Genomic DNA, 20,058 nt, shown 5'->3' with positions numbered 1-20,058 from the left:
TCTTTGCCCCTCCCATCATGTCCTGATCCCTAAAGCCTATATGTAAGCTACGGATACCTGATTGAAACAAACTGTACAAACTGCAGCCTCCAGTCTGAAGCTAGCGTTAACCGACTAACAGTAAATGTGTCAGTCCAGTAGAGGCTCTGGTTACTGCTGATGTGACACTAAGCACTGATGTGACACAAAGCTCCAGTTCCTCCCAAATTAAAATCATATTAATTCAACACAAAGGTAAAATCCCGACCATGCTAGGTGGCTAATGCTACCAAAACAAACAGGTTAGCTTTAGATGCTAACACATCCAGAAGGAAGAAGGCCACATCTGGATCCAGTCTGAGTCCTGGGGTTTTGATATTTTGTAAACTGTAATATTATATATTTATTGTCTTCTATCATGTAGCATCTGTGAATACGTGAGGAGAATTTTAACATCCTCTCCATTTAATTTCATGTCATTATTAAAGTCGTCTCTGGGCGCCTGCTGTGTTTGTTGACAGGAAGTCCATCTCATCAGAACATCTCAGAGTGGAGGATGCAGAGCATCGCCCGCGACTCAGAAGACAGTACAGATGACGAGTTCTTCGATGCACATGGTATCAGTTTCTGCATTATAGATAATATACTTACAGCACATTATAAACAGTCAGTGGCTTTACTTTGTTTTAAACACTTCTACTGATTAATTTACTAGTATCATCTACCTCAAGGTGGCTCTTTGTGTTTGGTTTGATAAATATTAGCTGTGGAACACCTCAAGGTTTCTTCATTAACCGTGATTTGTTCTTGTTATGGTGAATGAATGTTTTCAGAGTTACAGAGGAGAAACTCTACGATGTTATATTAGTCACTTAATTGCTCTTCAAATTAACTGCCAGAAAGATAAAGCCATTTTGCAGTATATAGAAAGTCCATTTAAAAGCAGCAAAAGCTTAGCTTTTTTCTTTGTCATGTGTTTTCCCATATTATTTGTAACACAGTTACTGAGTTGTATTGAAATATGCGAATCAAGAATTAATAACAAATTCACAAACAACATCAGAAGTCGACCTAAGTTTTGTACAATTTTCAAGTTAATGTTAAAAATCACAATTGTCACCCTGCATGAAAAGACCTGGTTAATTTGAATAAGACCAATCCAGTGATGCAGTCGGGCATCCAGACAGCAACAAAGGGCAAAAGGTTGCAGATGCTTTAACTTTTCCCACAGAACAGTAGAGTTAGGAGTGGTTACTTTGCAGTGTGAGTGCTTTGTTTGTTATGTTTGCCTCTCAATTGTCATGACAAAATATAAAATTATTTTACTATATACTCTATATATGTACAGCATTATAAACCGCTGTGCAACATTTTGGTGTTGAGAAATCTGGACTTCCTGGATTGTTGTATTTGAAGGCCTGTATTTATCAAAAGTAAAAATTTGTATTTTTCAAGCTTCATTTAACTTTAAAAAATTCTTTTATATATCAGAGTTGCAGAGATTTCATAGGTCAGATAAGAGAAGATCCTCGATCCCTGCACTAACCACGCCCGCCTCTGCTGATAATAAGAATAGTAGTTTAGTCTGATTTTCTTCTGTCCAAGTGTTCTGAGACTGAGAAGTGGCTTTGATTATATTTGAGGTCGTCTGTGTGTCTTGCAGAGGACTTCTCTGACAACGAGGAGATGTTTCCCAAGGAGATCACCAAGTGGAGCTCCAATGATCTGATGGACAAGATAGAAACAATAGAGGTGGATGAAGCACAAGGTGGGTGCCCCCTCTGTGAGCCACATTAAACAGAACAGGACATCAGATCCTGGACTCTGATACATGAAAACCAGGACCACAGTAGGAGTTAATAACATGTTTTTACAGAACCTTTGTACCAGGAGTCGGGCGGGGAGTATGCCGTGATGAGTAACGAGGAGACGCAGATGGAGGTATAGTCCTTCACTGTTTTCTAACTTCATGTCTCTCTCACACTAACGCCCTTAATTAAATAGTGTGCAGATAATACGCCTCCTCCTAAATTAGCTTTCAGTCAGCCTGCCAGTGTAGTGGCAGTCGGATCCCCGCTGTGCTGCAGCCATCAGCTCTCTGTTCCCTTCCTCTCTGTCTTCTGTCCCCTGATCTGCAGGACTGCTCGTCTCAGCAGTGTCTCCAGCCATGCAAAATCCATGTCCTCATTCTGGTCCTGCATGGAGGAAACATTCTGGACACTGGCTCTGGTAAATTATTATAAAAGTCACACTTCACATGTACTAAAATCATTTTTAGCACAAAATCCCAAACCTCCACAATCAGAAAGCAGTGACCCTGAATGTAGGAGCTGTAATCTGGAGCTGTGGATCAGGACAAGGCCTGTAAATAATGATTATTTAGTTTTGTTTGAGAAAAATAGTGAAATAGTCCAAACCCCTAAACCAAAGGGTCATATTTACTTTGTCTTTAACAGTTATGAGTTGAAAAGGTTTCAAACCACTGTTTTAGAAGCCTGCAAAAATGAATGAATCTGTTCTTGTTTTTTTTTTGAAGGAGAACAGAGCAGCAAGCAAGCAGATGTAAACACGCTGACCGGGGCTTTTGAGACCGTGATGAGGGTCCATTACCCTGCCGCGCTGGGCCGCATCGCCATCCGGATGGTCCCCTGTCCTGCTGTGTGCGTCGATGCGTTCTCACTGGTCTCCAGGTAAACGATGCTCTTGAGCATTCAGCAGCTGTAATACGTGTACAACCTGCTGTGCAGACTTTAAACATGCTCACAGAAGGACAGATTGCAACGTGTCCTCTCTGCTCTGCAGCCTGAGCCCCTACAGCTACGATGAGGGCTACCTGTCGAGCAGTCAGGACCACATCCCGCTGGCTGCTCTGCCTCTTCTGGCACGCTGTGGCAGCTGTCATCTTACGAGCCAATCAGGTGTATGCTGACTTCATCAAGTCTTTAGAGGGGGCATCTTTTAATGGCCAGGTTAGTTTATTACCTGAACACGGGCTAAATGGGGTCTTTCTTACTAGTTGGTGTGTTAAACTCAGTATTTCTGCATCAGTGTCTCAGAAACATGTTCAGATGAAGCTGATTTGTCCTCATTTATGCTTTTGTGCTTTGCCTTCTAATGCAGGTGTGTGTTATTGGGGACTGTGTTGGGGGTATCCTGGGCTTTGATGCTCTGTGCAGCAGCTCTGTGACTGTGTCCGAAAGCCAGAACAGCAGCAGACGGGGCAGCACCATCAGTGGACAGGTACCAGACATGCAGTTAGTGGTGCTTAGGGCTACATGCTAACGTTGTTGGTGTAAATAGTTACTGAGATATTTTGGTCTGAACCATCATGGTGGACTGACTGGCTGACATTGCCAGCCCCACAGAACCACGGCACCAGCAGCACGACTTACAACTGTAGGTCTGACACTGTTCTTTGTTCTCTCCATCTTCATCTCTCAGGACACAGACCTTCTCTCTCCAGGTATTGTCATCAACACTGGCTCCGCTCCCTCTCCGTCCCTCGAAGGAAGCCGCCACCTCAGCCGCAGCAACATTGACATCCCTGGCTGCACGGGGCCTGACGACCCCAGGAAACAACTTCCACGCAAGCGCAGCGACTCCTCCACGTATGAGCTGGACACCATCAAACACCACCAGGCCTTCCTGTCCAGGTGAAAGACACTAATGTCACAAACTCTCTCACACTTTTAATGTATGCTGCTTTCACTTTGGTTTAACTAATCAAGCGCTGCAGGCTGTGATTCCACAGATGCTGCAGGTCTTTGAACAGGGTTAGTTAACGTCAGTCTATCATATATTATTGAGTTTTTATTCACTGACGAAAAATGTAATACATTTCATCATTGTTCTTGTTTTGTAGTTTTAATCTTAGTCATGGTTTTCACTGACAAACTGAACAGTGACTGTCTGAATGTTTATCTGTGCACAGCCTCCACTCCAGCGTGCTCCACAGGGAGCCCGGATCACGGCGCTCCAGCAACAGCACCATGTTGGAGGGAGGCTCCTTGGGAAAGTTCGACTTTGAGGTGATTGACTTCTTCCTCTTTGGCTCTCCTCTGGGGTTGGTGCTTGCACTGAGGAAGACTGTGGTGCCCTCATTAGATGGTGAGGAAGGGTTTCTCCCCTTATAGTTTGTTTTTTTTGTCATGTTCCTTCAATAAATGCTGAAAGTTTTAAAACAAAAGTCTTTTCTGATAATTTGCCCTATGAGGAAGTGGTTATTTGTAGCCTTTGATGTTTCTTCCTGTTTGGGATGCAGCTGGACAGCAGGTGTCAGGGGTTAGAGCTCATGTTTCCGATCTCAACTGAAAAGAGTTAAAAGGGAAAAACACCACGAGGGAGACAAGACAAATACGTGATTGAGGCCAGAGCTCACACAGGCACGAACTGGCCTGTAGCATGCGCCCTTTGGGGTTTAAAGGAGAGATGTCACTGACCAGCAGCTGTTGGGTTAACATCTGGACTAATTTTCAATTACAGTAGATATGATTCTAGTTGTTTATTCTTTCCTTAGCCATTTATTTTTCACACTTTTGTATGATGAAGATTTATTTTACTCCATAAATAACTTCCTCCTAACAAAACAACACACAAAGATTAGCTACAGCTTATTGTGCTGCACTATGCCAAACTGCACTAGAACTGTCAGTGGACAAACCAGCCGGGGGTTCTGGGTTCAGACAGTTGATCAGTGTGTACAGAGTAAGAATAAAAGTTGCAGGTTCAGGCAGAAAAGTCAATTACAATGTGTAGTGTGAGTTAACGCAATGTGTGTGTGCAGCTCAAATTGTGTTTCTCTCCGTGCTCCAGTGTCGGCTCTGCGTCCAGCCTGTCAGCAGGTTTACAACCTGTTTCATCCAGCTGACCCCTCGGCCTCACGCCTTGAGCCTCTCCTGGAAAAGAGGTTCCACCTGCTGCCTCCCTTTAGTGTCCCCCGCTACCAGCGCTTCCCTTTGGGTGATGGACACTCAGCTCTGCTGGGTGAGTCCACAGCTCAGCTGTCATGAGACATTTCATTGCAATGCTTGTACACTCCATCCAGGCAAGTCTGTTTATAAATTGTCCAATTCTTTGGTCTCTTTCTACCTCCCTTCATCTGACTTCCTAGTTGACACCATGCAGAATAACCTTCAGCTCCTGATGGAGTCTGGTGCTGCCACATCCCACCGCTGCCAGGAAAGCACAATCAGTGAGACATCCATCCCTGTGCCCGTCCTCAACTGGCAGACCTCACAGCCCCACACAGAGAGTGTGTATCTGTTAGCTTTGGCTTGCAGTCCTGTTGCTCTTTATCGCTTAGGTCTCAGTTAGAGACAAGCAGGTGAACATCAGCAGCTAAAGAGTCAGATGATCTGGTAGAGAGCAGAGACAGAGAGTGAATACTGGTCTCTCACTGGGCTCACCAGTTGGCCAGAAACATTCACAGGACAGTACAGTACATTTTTCAATTTCTTTAAACCCACCTTCAGTTTGCTTGTTTTGTCTGACCGAGTGTTTATACACTGATGATATTCAATTAACTATTTATTTTACTCTTTAAAAAATCAGATATTACAGATTGAAATCACCATTTAACTCATTCACAATCATTAATGCTTCATCCAGACTCTGCCCTGTTTGTAATATTTGCAGTGAAGAAAGTGGCTCTAACTTCTGTCTTCTGTGTCCTCAGCGGATCTTCTTCACTCACATACTTGTGCTGACAGCCACTACCCACCATCTACATCACCAGGGGTCCCTCACCTTCGCTCCAACCGCAGGGCCAGCGAGGCCAGCTTAACCAGCCAGGTGTCTGGCTCAGCCGACTCGATCACGGCCTCCAACATCGCCACCAGTAAGCCGATCTCTAGCCATCATGTCATGTTGGCCCATAGTTGATATGTTGACCTTTTCATTTCCTGCTTCCTAATATCACCTCAGCGCAGTCAGCCAGAGTAAAAGGCAGACATCAGCTTGGGCCCCTCATCCCTCAGGGTCCTGAAGAACATAGAGCAAGGTACCTTGAGAGCCGTGGTAAGAGGACACGAAAGAAGGAGGCTAGGCTCTATCCTCATTCCCTCAGATTTTTTCATTCTCCTCTGGCATCTCAGTAGTCCTGTTTCCAGAAAATGTCCATGAGACCTGTAATCCTTTGTTCAACAGGAACAAAACCTTGAGAGGCTTCTCATGGAGTCTGAGCTGGTGTTCTTTTGCGAGTGTGCCTTTCAGACTTCTTCAGAGCTGTTGGTTTTTAATCAGAGTTTGGTCTTTAATGCCTCCTAGTCAACCGAGTGTGCTATAACTTACAGTTTTTGATTATTTGGAACTGTTCATCATTCTGTACATGAGCAGAACGTAGATCTGCAGTGGAAAGCAACAGTCACAGTAGTTGACGCACTCGTTCACTCTCTCCCTTCCACCCTTTCTTCGTTCCCTCCCTGCTTTAGTTGCTTCCCGGTGGTGGGGCAGTAAGAGGATGGACTACGCCCTGTACTGTCCTGATGCTCTGACAGCATTTCCAACAGTGGCTCTGCCTCATCTCTTCCATGCCTCCTACTGGGAGTCCACAGACGTTGTCTCTGTCCTACTCAGACAGGTGCGTGCTGTCATTTCATTTTCTTTTAGCCTAATGTGCTGACTTTTGCAGCTGTGCTCCCTTAAGGGTTTAAAGTTGTATATATGAACCAAGTGTCTGTCTGTTGCTTGGCTGGTCCATCACATATAGACTGAAACATTTCTGTGACTACTGGGCATATTTAACCTGATGGATCCTACTGACTTTGGTGATGCATACTCAGGTCAACATTTCAGTTAGTTTATAACCTATTATCTGCAAAACTAATGACATTCACCCTTCTCAAGTGTTCATTGTCTTTGATGCTAATTATGTGCTTACATGCCAAACCAAGATGGTGAATCTGTTCAACGTTATACCAACTAAACATCAGCATGTTAGCATTGTCTTTGTGAGTGTGTTAGCAGACTCTTAGTATGCAGCCCTATTTGCTTCTATATTTAACACATTTCTGCAGTTTACCAGTAGATTCTGCCACAGTAAGCCATTTGTTTCTACATGCCGAATGTTCAGCACCAACTGGTGACATCTGCCGTTCAGTGGAGAGCCATAAACCTTGTGGAGTGAACTTCAGTTCTTCAGCCTAAGCTAACTTGAGACTACAGTAATAAATCATCAACTTTCAAGGTTATTCTTAAAAGGTACATTTATTTTTATTGCCACGATGGGCCAGCATCTATAGATGAAAAGCTGCAACGCATGGATGCCAAGAAAGAAGGCAGAGAAAGTGCCTGCTTTAGCACTAAAATACCATCTAAAACTTACATTTAGCTGCTTTTCAATGGCAGAATAGCTTTGGCTGCACTGTGGAGAGCTGAGGAAAGCAGAAGTGTCCGGTCCAGCCTGAAGATCAGGAGAAACTAATTTACTATGTGAATATGAAACATGTCGTCTTTCTTAGGTGATGAGACACGAGAACTCCAGTATTTTGGAGCTGGATGGTAAAGAAGTGTCTGAATTCACTCCGTCCAAACCTCGTGAGAAGTGGCTCCGCAAGAGGACTCATGTTAAAATTAGAGTAAGATCTTGCTTTGGTTTTAAGTGCAAAATGTTTTGGACTGAATGCAGAACAATTTAAACTGTCAACATATGTTTTTACTCATTCCTGTCTGTGCAGATTCTCAGTCATCCAGGTCATAGTAAACTGAAAAGGCTTAGAAAAAATCAACTGGACTAGATTTCTAGTCTAGTTCTAGACTAGATAGAAATCTAGTCCAGTTTTTTCAGTTTACTATTCCTGCTTTCACAGTACTTACACTGCTAATGTGGATGAGTCACCACACTTAGGTTTGGTTTCAGAAGTATCATAGTAAAAAATATCTGAAGACTTTTTCCTGCATTAATAAGCTGTATATGTATCAAATAACAAATTATAGTTTCTTAAAATAATGGTAGCGAGGAGAAGGTAGGTAAGAGAAGGAGGTAATGCACTAACCCTATATATGTAATTTATTTAATTAGAGCTAGATTGGTGACAAATGAAATGATCAGCTTAGAGCTTCTCTCATCTGGATGTTGCCAGCCGGACAGTGAGAGAATGAATCAAACAAACTGTCGGTTCTGATTTCCTGTTTTGCCCTCCTCCGTGTCAGAATGTGACAGCTAACCACCGTGTGAACGACGCAGTGTTCACTGAGGACGGAGCCCAGACGGTGACGGGACGTTTCATGTACGGCCCGCTGGACATGGTCACCCTCACTGGGGAGAAGGTAAACACAGCTGTGATGAGCTAAAAAGCTACGTCACCACGTGTGTCAGTAAGGCCATCATGCAGTGCACGGAGTGCCATGCTGAAGAAGATCTTTGTGTGTTTTTTCCACCCAGATTGACATCCACATCATGACCCAGCCTCCGTCTGGAGAGTGGGTGTACTTCAACACAGAGCTGACCAACAGCAGTGGACGCATCTCTTACGTCATCCCTGAGAGCAAAAGGCTTGGTATTGGGGTGTATCCTGTCAAAATGGTGGTCAGGTATGCTAGTGGCCATTTTATTAGGTACACTAGTATCTTATTAATGGAAATACTTAATGAGACAGTCATGTGCAACACAATGCATAAAAGCATGAAGTCATTAAAAGAATCTCATCTTCCTCTGCTGTCTCTCTACCAGGGGTGACCATACATTTGCAGACAGCTATCTCAGCATTGTACCACGTGGAACAGAGTTTGTTGTATTCAGTATCGACGGGTCATTTGCTGCTAGCGTTTCTATAATGGGCAGTGACCCAAAGGTTCGAGCTGGAGCTGTGGATGTCGTAAGGTAAGCATCAGAGCTCTCTGTCGGTTTCTTCTGCAGTAATACACAGATTCACATGGGCTATCTACTCTGCCTGTTATACGGTAGGTTTTAGTTGCTCCTTCCTTTGTTTTTCACCACTCACTCTTAATTGTGATAATTTTTTGCAGGTACTGGCAGGACTTGGGTTATGTGATAGTATACGTAACAGGTCGTCCTGACATGCAGAAGCAGCGTGTGGTGGCCTGGCTCTCTCAGCACAACTTTCCTCATGGCATCGTCTCCTTCTGTGATGGGCTGGTTCACGACCCGCTCCGACACAAGGCCAACTTCCTCAAATCCCTCATAAGTGAGGTAAGGAAGGGCCAGGGTGTGAGGCAGTATTATAATAAATCCTTGGAGACTCTAAAAGCTCACCTCCCTCTTTTACTAGGCCCATATGAGAATCTTTGCCGCCTATGGTTCCACTAAGGACATCTCACTGTACGCGTCTATTGGCCTGCCTCCGTCTCATATCTACATAGTGGGAAGGCCCACGAAGAAAATGCAGCACCAGTGTCAGGTACTAAATAAATCCTGGAAGTAAAGAATATTTCACCAGTCATATTAATGTACTTGCATGTTGTGCAGTATAAAGCATCAGACAGTGACAGCATACAGTATTGTTGTTTTGTGCAGTCTGTGTGGTAAATCAGTGGTCACGAATATTCATGTTACTTCATCATAATCAACACTGCTTTGTTGGACAGACCAACTTTTTAATCCACAATGCACAAAACCATCTGTGTCTTTTTGGTACAAGAGGCTAACAGCTGGAACTTTAGATAATGAATGAGGCAGTTTAGCAAAACAGAGCCAAGGAGGCTTTGTCTGAGGATGAGGAAGGTCACTGAACAGGGCTAATGTAGCTGCAGCAGGTGCCAGGACAGTAAACTATGGACTACTGGAAGCAAACTTTTTACCATACTTGGAGTATGGCGTTGAAAACTGGGGAAACACTTACAAAAGCTCACTTCAACCATTGTATATATTACAAAAAAGAGCGATTAGAATTGTACATAAGATGGGGTATAGGGATCACACCAATGGAGCTTTCATACAGTCTAAATTGTTAAAATGTTTTGATTTAGTGGGATATAAGACTGCTGTGTTTATGTATAAAGCCAGGAACAATTTATTACCTGGTGGAATTCAAAAACTATTTAATGAAAGGGAAGGGGGATACAATCTAAGGGGTCAGTTAAATTTAAAAATTCATGCTATACGTACAACCAAAAAAAGATTTTGTATTTCCATAAGTGGGGTAAAACTATGGAATAATTTAACTGTGGACATGAAAAATAGTAATAGAATTGATGAGTTTAAACATAAATATAAAGGTATGTGTCAATCAAGATATATGCAAGAACAGGCTTAATGATTAATTAGATGGAATAAGATGATGTTATGGGGTAGGACTGGATAAGTCTGACTTCTTCCTACTCCATTCAAACATGTACTAGGTATAAGCAAACTGATTCTGGATTAGCATTGGTTGGATTTGTGTAATTATGTGTGTTGTCATTTGTTCTGCATGTTTGAAAGAATAAATCAAATCAAAATCAAATCAAATCAAATCAAAAACTTAATAAGGGTTTAGAGACCATGCTACAAAACTATGCTAGCATACAGTAAAAGGATAAAGGCTACTTTACTTTGTCCTTCCAGTCTGAGTCCTCTGGCTGCTTTTAACCCTCTCCATGTCAAACAGCCAAACCCATGTTAACCCTGGTTGTTGCTCTTTCTTTGTCCCACTCTCTCTGTGCTAAAGACGCCACCTCTTCACTCTGGCAGCTGCTGGTTCAGACTTTTAGCTGCCCAGAGCTCCTCCATGGCTGTTTGACATGACTACTGGCTGGAAAAACCCTTCTTCTAACCTTGGCTAGGGGGCAGGGCTGATTTACAGACTGTACTTTGACAACACAGGGTGGAGAAGCTGGAATAACAACAGGAGGATGTAGGCAGCAGAGGGTCATGGAGGGGGGGTGTAGCTGAGAGACACCAGGTCCTGTCCCACTGTTACTGGGGTTAGCAGACAGTGTGGTAAATCTTAGTTAATACACTTTTAGAATTTAGTTTAATCTAGTCACTAAAATGTCTCTGTATAGATTCTTTACTCAGTCAAGCTGCCAAATTACAGAGGAAGAAAGAGTTATACTCATACAAATGTCGATCTAGAACCTTAATGTAACGAATGTCAAAATGGTTCTTAAGTGCCTCATAAATGAACTTTATTACTTCCCACCAGTGTTTTCAAGAGGCTATGAAGTTTGTGTGTGTGTGTGTGTGTGTGTGTGTGTTTGAGCTCAGTTACTGTACAGAATTTATAGTATAAGCATTAAAAGATTTAAACTGACTGGTCATACATTACTTCCAGTTCATCCCCGATGGCTACGCTTCCCACCTGTCCCAGCTGGAGTACAACCAGAGATCCCATCCTGCAAAGTCCACCAGCACCTGCATGGTCCTCCGCAAGGGCAGCTTTGCCCTGGGTGCAGCCGGAGGAGACTTCCTCCGCAAACGCAACCACATGTTTCGCACCATCTCCACCCAGCAACCAGGAGGGGCAGGGTCCAGCTCCCCCAGCCACCCAGTGCGAACCGAGCGCACTCTGAGCCAGTGCGAGGTGGAGCGGGAACGAGGAGTCACTGCAGCAACCCAGAGGAGTATGAGTATAGCTGCAGGATGCTGGGGTCGCAGCGGGAGCACCAAGGAGGGCAGTGGAGGGTTACTCGGCCCAAAATAAGGTTCAAAGTGGAGATGTGGTGTGAGCTAACAACCTGGCCTGAGCCACCATGATCTCTGGGCTGGACAAAGGTGGATGAAAAGATAAGAAGGCACAGGGAGTAAATGAAAGGTTTATATTTAACAAATTAGGGATAGGAAAGGGATATATCATGAGCAACACACTTGATTAAACAACAAACAAGGGAAGAAAGTTAAAGGGGGATCTGTCCAGGAGTAGTGGGATCCCCTGAACAAAAGACAATTGTGTAGCATGACTCTTTTGCAGTTATACTTTTATAGGATACACCAGTAACTATTAAAAATGACAAGGGAGGATTAAATGAAATATTGCAAGCCTTAAACTAATCTCGTGTTACGGGACCCCCTTCCCCACCTTTCTGAACACACACATAAGCAGTACACTGTCCAAACATTCACACTCAGGAGAAACTGCAGAACCAGGTTCATTTACAAACAGTGAAGCACGGGTTTGGCTGCCATGGCAAAATGCCAGTTGACTTTCATCTCTGTTTCTGTCCCTCTGTCAGGCAATCAACATTGTTCACACAGTTTATCCATCAAAGGTCGGCAGGAACTACAGAAAACTCTGTGCATAAAGAGGAAGACAAAGGAAAGGGAAGAAAATTGGAAATGAAATATTGGAAATATTTTTACAGAGTGGGTCTTCCAAATGACAAGAAGCGTCATGGTATTTAGTCATACAGAGTTGTTTTATTTGTCTAGGAGGCATCTCTCTCAGCCAGTTCTGTCTCCCCTCTAATACAGTAGAGGAGAATGGGTTGTTCAGTGGAACAGCGTTCTTCATGTGATGGCCAAACGAGGCTTTCCTGAAGCAATGAGGCTTTGCAGTCTGTTGTATCGCCAGAGATTTATTACTCAAAGCCTCATTTTACTTGAGTTTCACTCATGATACTTTCTACTGAAAGTAATGAAGTGCAGCCAAATCATAATCAACTGTGCCGTTGGCAAATGTATTGCAGCAGCTGAGAGTGCTTGTGTAGCTGAGAGAAGAAAGAGGATCCTTTATTGAGTTTTATTTAGAAATAAAAGTTTTTATCATTTTATATGCCATATATCCTTTACATTTTAGAGAGAGATATATTAAAGACATTTCCTCTTTCTTGCAGGATCCATCTAGTGCTCACACTGTCAAGAGTTCTTCAGTACATTACTTAGCATACTGACAAAGTCTCAGCACTTTCTCTAAACCAGTCACCCAACTACCCACGAAAGGTTCAGGGTTCCCGGTCAGTTTATCAACAAATCAAAACTCAAACTGAAATGGTCATGTGATTTTGTATGAAACAAGGCAAGCTTCAGCAGAAACTGCTGTACGTCTCGAGTCACACTTCAGAGGCTCGGTGTCATAGGTAACATCACTACATTCTACAGAAAAATAATTCCTATGAAAATATGCTGTTAAGTATTTTAAAGCCGTATTACTTTTGGTCACGTGGGGGCTGCAGATGTTGTAAACACAACTGAGATCTCAATACCTGGGCACAAAAAAACAAAAAGCGTCTGCGTAGCTACAAGAGGTGACTGAAAAGATATGCATTTTCTTCTCCAGTTCTTTGAGAGCTGGATTTAAAATCATAAAATATATCAGAGAGGAAAGTGCTTCTTGTCTTAGTCAGACCAGTTGCATTCATCACGGATGTGCTGCGATACTTACGTCTATCACTTTGTAGTATTATCCTGTTTCAGTGTGGCCTCTGTGTCATCCAAGGCCCTAATATCTAATGAGACAATTAGTCCACAGACGGAACAGAAAAAACAGGGCATGCAGCATTAAAGCGACAAGTGAAACTCTGTACAGTCTACAGCAACTATCCCTTTATATATTCATCTGCTTGCAATACCTCTGATCCACATGTGCTGCTGCCGGGAGACACTTGTGTGCTGTTCCCTGGCTTTTTGCTCATAGGATACTGTACGGGACAGACCTGGTGTTTCTGCTGGAAAGCCGGTTTTATTTCAGGCTGGACACTCGGAGAGAAGGAGCCTTCACTCACAGAAACCTGCTTAAACTTTCAGTATTTTTACCAAATGGACCGGTGAGTGGGACTTAAGTGATTCAGCGTGAATGTTGACGAGACTGGACTGATCCTTTTGCTGGTGACTGTGGAGGTGAAGAGAAAATCAGTGGTGCCGTCATGAGAGCAAGCATCATTTCACTGAACTGTGTATCTTCATACAAATGGGTTGTAGAAGAAGAAGAAGCCAGCTCACACCTCCAGTCCAAAACTACAAAAATGTGCACAAAGTAGGTGGATTTTCTAGTGCTGATGCCACCCTCACTCCAAGATAGTTTTGCAAGTCTGTCTTGCAACAGTAGGTCAGGTGCTTGTATGAACTTTGCAGCTGTTTCATTTACTCCTTTTCATACTAACTGTTAAAAGGTCCCTGCTTTTTTTTAAATATACAAAAATTTATATGAAGGTACAGCAGCCAGAATTTGACAAATCTTTAGTGCAAAATTAGATTAAAACAGCATTTTGGACAAGTTCCAGTCAGGTGTCAGGGTGCACCACAGTACTGAGTCGGCTCTGGTAAAAGTGACAAATGATTTACTGCAGTTTTTAGACTCGGGAAATTGTGCCATTCTAACTTTTAATATTCTTGAGTCATCTCCAGCATGTACAAGGCATTCAGGCTAATGCCTTAAAATGCTTTTCGTTGTATCTGCAACATAGATCGGCACCAGTTATTACATTTCATCCTCTCCTGCGGTGTGCCCCATGGCCCAATTCTAGGCCTTATTATATTTTCATTATACATCCTCCACTGAGATCTGTCTTCAGGAAATTCAACATCCCTTATCCAGACAGCTTTACATGAAACCTAGTAAACACAAATTACATTTTCATTGAATTCACATTACTCACTCACACCGAGGGACTCACTTTACAGCCACAAGCAAAACGTTTTTCTGTGTTCAAACAGGCACCTGCCTTTGTTTTAAGACAGACTTGAAAAATTGTGAACCTGAAAGCTTTTAGAGTAAAGATGTGTGGAGTGGTTGTACCTCTTATTCTCTTCATTCTATGCTGTTGTTTTATGCCCAGCTTCCACGTTGCACAGGAGTGTCTGTTTGCACTCTGTGTGATCAGCAACGTCTTCAATCCACCACAAAAGCCAAAATAATTCTCTAATACTGTAGTTAATCAACTGTATAACCTCATTGTTTTTGCACTAGTTTACAGTGGAAATATTCTGTAGTTACCATCTCATGTTGCTGCATTTGAACACCTATGTAGTGCATGACAATTTATTTAGGGTGTACTGTTTGTGTACGTCTGTATATTTTGTCAGGATATGAAAATAATATAGTGAAGTAACTGTGCCAAACAGTAGACAGAGAAGAATAAGTCAGGGGTCCCCAAAGTCTGACACTGAGACAACTGCGTCTCCCACCCCGCAACACCATCCTGTCCTCCCGATAGTCTTTGTATTTCTTCTATTTTGTAGATAATCATGCTCCGTGTTTTGAAACTACCGTTCCCATAGTGCTTTGCAGCATATAAGCCGGAAGCATAATGGCGCCATATAGCCGCTAAATTATTCTGTGGGCTACAACTTGAATCCTCTTCTTCTTTATATTTATTTTTTTAATCCCAGCCTGTGTTTGCTCTAATTTTAGCAAAGTGGCAGCATTAAACGTGTGCCGAGTTGGATATTAGCAGTCAACTGCTGTACGAACAGCTGTGACTGAATGACTTTGATACTGACGGAAACTTCTAAACATGATGGTTCTCAGGCAGGTTCTGGATGTTTACGGAGCGTCTGTCACCACATGATCTCTAAGCGGAGCTGAGGACGTTTACTAGTAACTGAAGACATCCTCAGAAAGCGTAAGTCCCACAGAATGTACAAATATGTACATTATACCTGTGACTAAATAATGACCCCGGGAACAGGTAGTTTTAGGTTCACCTGTCCCTTTCACTTCACCTTTGCCTAATTTCTCAGTTTGAAAACCCCTGATTTAGACTTTATAGGAGTTTATTATATATAGTACAAAGAAGAGATGCCTACTGAAAGCATTACTGGGTGGATTTTGTTTTTTTGGTGATTACCATTTTACTCTAATATTGTCTGAGAAAGAGAAAACATGTAATGCTTTGGTTTTTACAGCAGAGATGAAGTGTTGCTGTTATCATGGACAATAAGCTGCTTTGCATCCTGATGTGCTGTGGGTGGCAGACATAGTTTTTCTGTTTTCAGGAGCCATGGATGTGTCATTGTACATACTGTAAAGATGTATATGTAGGAGTTATGGTTGAGAGTTATTTATTTACCTAAAGATCATAATGTTACTGAGGATTTCAGGTCAAATGTATTTGAAATATGTAGCATTTTATTTGTCACTTTTGGTGGCCATTAAGGCCGTGGACCAACATGAGAGAGTTTTTGTTTTTACCAGTGCAATATTGTTCCAGTCACAGCCATGCGAAATAACCAGTATCACTGCAGGGGCACAGTACAATCTGCCACAACACATGCTACAGGCAATTCAGTCTGAAATCACACACACACACCACCTGTAGTTGTTTCACACCTTGTATTTGTATTTGAGCTACTGTTGACCTCTGCTGACTCTTTACAAAAACCGCTGAGCATTTTGTAGGACTTACTGTACCTATTTTTCAAACTGGAGTATTTTAAAAAAAGAAAAACCTTTGAAATATAACTCGACACTGTTTTTATTCAGTCAGCAGTGGGTGCATGAGAAAGTGAAACCCCATAATGAAGCAGCTCTATTTAACAAGCTGTTGCATGTCATCCAGCCAGACTGGAACTACGTAACCTCTGTTCTAAACAATAATAAAACAGTTATGTTGTCCACTGTGTCCTCACTGCTTCATGAAACTTGGGTCCAAACATTCTGCTGGTTGGTCAGCTTTAGTTATTAGCTTCTCACAACAACACATCACGTTTTTAATAAGGCAGTCTTTATAAATAGGTTAGAAATTGTAGCTAATGGTATTTTAAAGGTTAAAGGAGTAGCTTTATATCTTAAGAAATAGACCCATTCTCTTGTTCAATGATGAAATGATTGACATTAATGTAACATAAGATCAGTTTTGCTTATTGGTTCTCTCAGTCAAACCTAAATTACAAACATCATCAACACAGACGCCCAGTGGCTCATTTTACACACAAACTGGAGATGCTCTGTTCACCCCTGAGCTGAAACAAGGGAAAGAACAGGAAGAAAATCCTCCAAATATTGCACAAAATGGCAACAGCTGTTTATAAAATTGGCCATAGTGAAGATAAGCCACTATCGGCCGTGTAAAAAAAACTTTTATTCACCTTTTTTGTTTCCAATGATGCACTTGTGACTGACCACACATACAGAAACCTTGTAAATATGCAGCACAGGAGGATGGAGAGCAAAGACAGTCTGCTCTTTGGTTTTACAGATGGACGCATGGATGAGGGAAGCGATGGCAGCCTGTACAGCCGAGGTGGAGGGGAGAGATCAAACCTACAGACACAGTAAGTAAAATCACAGCTGAGCTAAATCAGCTGTCTCATCATCAGTGACCTCCTGAAAGACGAGTCAATATTACAGTGAAATCTCATTGATTTTGATCTGTGCCTATAGTGCACGAGGCCTTTTGGGGGTGATTTGTTTGCTAGCTTGTTCCTCTTCCCGGAGTGTACAGCGGAAAGACTTGACTTTATCTGAAAGAGAAAAAGCAATGAGTCAACTATCAAGACGTCTAATAACAGCTGAGGTATTGGAGCTGATTTGTCCTGTAATACAGACAATAAACCCCAGGAGCACGCTGAATGAACGATTGCACTGCGTTATAGAAGGCAGTGCTTGTAGTGGTTAGTTTGAGTCTTATTAGTGCTGCATGTACAGCGCTACAGCCTTTATGTTAATCTGACGGCCTTTATTTGCATACTGATTCCCACTGTGACTTCAATGTGCCATGAGCAAAGGGGTGCAGGTCTCACAGGGGCGTAGTACTTGGTGTCTGTACAGCAGATTTTACCTCTCAGCTCAGTCAGAATGTCAATCTTCTGGTCCAGGATTTGTTCTAGTTGAGTTGCATACGACTCGACATCGTAGTCCACCTCCTCGGTCATTTCCAAAAGCACCTTCTCATCTTCCAGCCAGCGGATGGACTCCTACAGGAGACATGCTGCCATTTAGTTGTATTTACCTAAATGTTGATTAAATATGTCTAACACTTTTTTTATGAGCTACATAATCCAAATACTGGAGCTACTGGTTCAAAACCATTACAATTATGAGCCTAAAGGATAGATTTGGGATTTTCATCTCTGCCCTAAAACAATTATTGATGTACCCATGTGCAAATTCAAACGGGCTGAGCACTGTGACTCTTCCTACTCCTCACCGGAGCTTTTCATCCAGTTTGCTGTAGGGACAAAATGCACATGCATTCTTTTTTTTTTTTTTTTTTTTTTTTTTTACAAAAAAATTCATAAACTTCAGTCGACCTATGAAGCTAAATCAGGTCAGTTTAGTACAAATTTCCATCTTTGTTTTCCAAATAGTAGTTTCTTCCCAAGCTGAAGCAAAAATTTCTAAAAGCATGTTTTTACTTTGTTACAGGTTATTCATTGTAGACTGATGAGCCAAAATATTTATGCGTTAAATTAAATCTCCAACTCATTAAGGTGAAGGGGTCTGAAGCCACTGTATGTAAACACTCCTACTGTCTTTTCAAGTTCTTATGTTTGTCTGGAAATCTCGAGCGGTAGCGCCGACCTCCACCGGTGCTCAAACTGCACGGCGGGTATGTGCATTCTCCTGCGTTACCTGGAACACGGCCCTGTGGTCCTCCAGAACCTGCTCTTCCATCTCCACCAGCTGAGAGACGGCTTCATGGAAAGTGAAGAGCTGTGGGGAAACCTCTTCCTCCTGTAGAGAGCACAACCATTTTCACACTGATCATACTGTGACCTGCTGTATGGCTCTGTACCGTGGAATCCACATACTGTGCTTTGAAAACAGCTGGTTAGGCTTTAAAACTGATCTAGGACATTAGTGGATCGGTTCATAAATTTTCAAATCTGTCAAAACAACCCTCAGGTGCCCATATAAGTAATTAAACATTCCTCTGTCTGCTAATACACATCCAGTAGTAATCCTCATTATGTGGGGGAAAAAAAAGTCTCAGTTCTGAAACAGAAACCACTCAGTTTCACTCGGAGTCTCAGTAATGGCCAGAAGGCACAGGACGAAGGTTTACAGTCAGCAAAAACTTTTTAAAAACCATACATATGAGAATGGAAGCAGTTTTTTTTAGATGGGCAGAAAAATGAAAAATGTAAACCTCTCCCTTTACAGGTATGTTAAATCGAGGCTGCTGTCCATACACCTGAGTGAATCAGTGTTTATCTTACATTCTGTTCACATAGCAGCTTCAGGTCGTCTCTCTGCGGAGAGCTCCCGACTCCCCACTGAGCCTCCAGCACCTCCAGCTGGGTGACGTGTCCTCCCTGACGACTCTCTATCGCTGCTGCGGGGTCCACTGTGAGCTCCTTCACCCTGACAACACATCAGTGCTGCTGGTTAAAATTAACTACTGCTAAGGCATCTGATGACAAAGGTACGGAGCCGCATGCAGTTCATTAATACAGACAAGCTGCTGGTGAACATGCTCAGCATGCCAGGGTGCGATTATGAGACAGACATCAACAGGGTGATGAAATACCATGCAGAGTTTTTATGGAAACTAAGCCTGGGAAAAATAAAATCAGGTTAACATGAACAAATAATGGATAGTAGAGGAAAAAGGCAGACGTTATCCCCTAGGATTAAGTTGTGCAACGGCTCGGGCCAATGTGCATTATGATAAGATATAATGAACATACTGTATTTTTTGGCCCCAGTCTCCTTCAGTCAAGCTGCCATAATTATAAAACCCTCCACATGTTGTAAATGACATCTCCTCTTTCTCCCTCACTGAAAAATCCAGGATCTCTGAATATCCAGACTTTAACTGCTAGGTCTCCCACTTCACTGAAGAGCCTGTTCTCAGTGAACTGAACCTGACGGCTTCAGGTTTTCACATCACACTTTTGTTACATACTGACTGACTCTAGTTCTGAGTGAAGGGTCTTTAAATACAGCCTGCAGTTAAAGGATAAGGCTGGTGATTCTCTATAGCAGGGGTGGGCAAACTACGGCCCGCTGGTCCTTTTAATCCGGCCCGCCGAAGGTCGGTACAGGATTGCCCAAATCAAATCATATTGTGACGATCCACGGGGTCATTACAATATCATAATTATGACTGCATTCATTTGTCCTTGTCCTGTAATGCCTGGCGTTCCACCAGGTGGCGCATTAGACACGGTGATACATTGACTTGATTTTGCAGAGCCAGGGCTACTCTCAGTTAGTACTCTGCTACTGCTCTGAACCCATCTGCAACAATAAGTGGGCCAAAGAAAAGAAAAGTTGACAGTGAGTGCCGAGTGTTCAATAAGGAATGGACAACTAAATATTT

At 42.6% G+C, this 20,058-nt stretch overlaps 2 protein-coding genes across 4 annotated transcripts in view; one reads left to right on the top strand and one right to left on the bottom strand.

Annotated features, from left to right (window-relative positions):
* Positions 1-16,405, top strand: part of pitpnm2 (phosphatidylinositol transfer protein, membrane-associated 2) — a 51,362-nt gene extending 34,957 nt beyond the window's left edge. Inside the window, 21 exon segments of the mRNA XM_020585518.1 lie at positions 501-596; positions 1,643-1,747; positions 1,856-1,920; positions 2,118-2,208; positions 2,516-2,669; positions 2,782-2,862; positions 2,864-2,948; positions 3,100-3,219; positions 3,421-3,632; positions 3,911-4,086; positions 4,792-4,962; positions 5,090-5,230; positions 5,654-5,815; positions 6,408-6,556; positions 7,437-7,553; positions 8,128-8,244; positions 8,360-8,508; positions 8,648-8,797; positions 8,944-9,127; positions 9,207-9,335; positions 11,190-16,405. Of these exon segments, the coding sequence (XP_020441174.1) occupies positions 501-596; positions 1,643-1,747; positions 1,856-1,920; positions 2,118-2,208; positions 2,516-2,669; positions 2,782-2,862; positions 2,864-2,948; positions 3,100-3,219; positions 3,421-3,632; positions 3,911-4,086; positions 4,792-4,962; positions 5,090-5,230; positions 5,654-5,815; positions 6,408-6,556; positions 7,437-7,553; positions 8,128-8,244; positions 8,360-8,508; positions 8,648-8,797; positions 8,944-9,127; positions 9,207-9,335; positions 11,190-11,558 (3,023 nt within the window). The 3' untranslated portion in view covers positions 11,559-16,405.
* A 659-nt stretch (positions 16,406-17,064) lies between these two features.
* The window catches only part of LOC109951192 (kinesin-like protein KIF2A), an 18,270-nt gene continuing 15,276 nt past the window's right edge, over positions 17,065-20,058 (bottom strand). For all 3 annotated transcript variants that reach the window (XM_020585525.1, XM_020585523.1, XM_020585524.1), the window contains 4 exons: positions 18,953-19,097; positions 18,366-18,467; positions 17,572-17,707; positions 17,065-17,254 (listed from right to left, as the gene is read on the bottom strand). In XM_020585525.1, coding sequence (XP_020441181.1) covers positions 17,169-17,254; positions 17,572-17,707; positions 18,366-18,467; positions 18,953-19,097 — 469 coding nt within the window. In that variant the 3' untranslated portion in view covers positions 17,065-17,168. The remainder of the gene's footprint in view (positions 17,255-17,571; positions 17,708-18,365; positions 18,468-18,952; positions 19,098-20,058) is intronic.

This window comes from Monopterus albus, unplaced genomic scaffold, assembly GCF_001952655.1.
Source record: "Monopterus albus unplaced genomic scaffold, M_albus_1.0 scaffold369.1, whole genome shotgun sequence".
NCBI lineage: Eukaryota > Metazoa > Chordata > Actinopteri > Synbranchiformes > Synbranchidae > Monopterus > Monopterus albus.
Note: the sequence above shows the minus strand (reverse complement) of the source record. Positions and strands in the feature narration are given on the sequence as shown.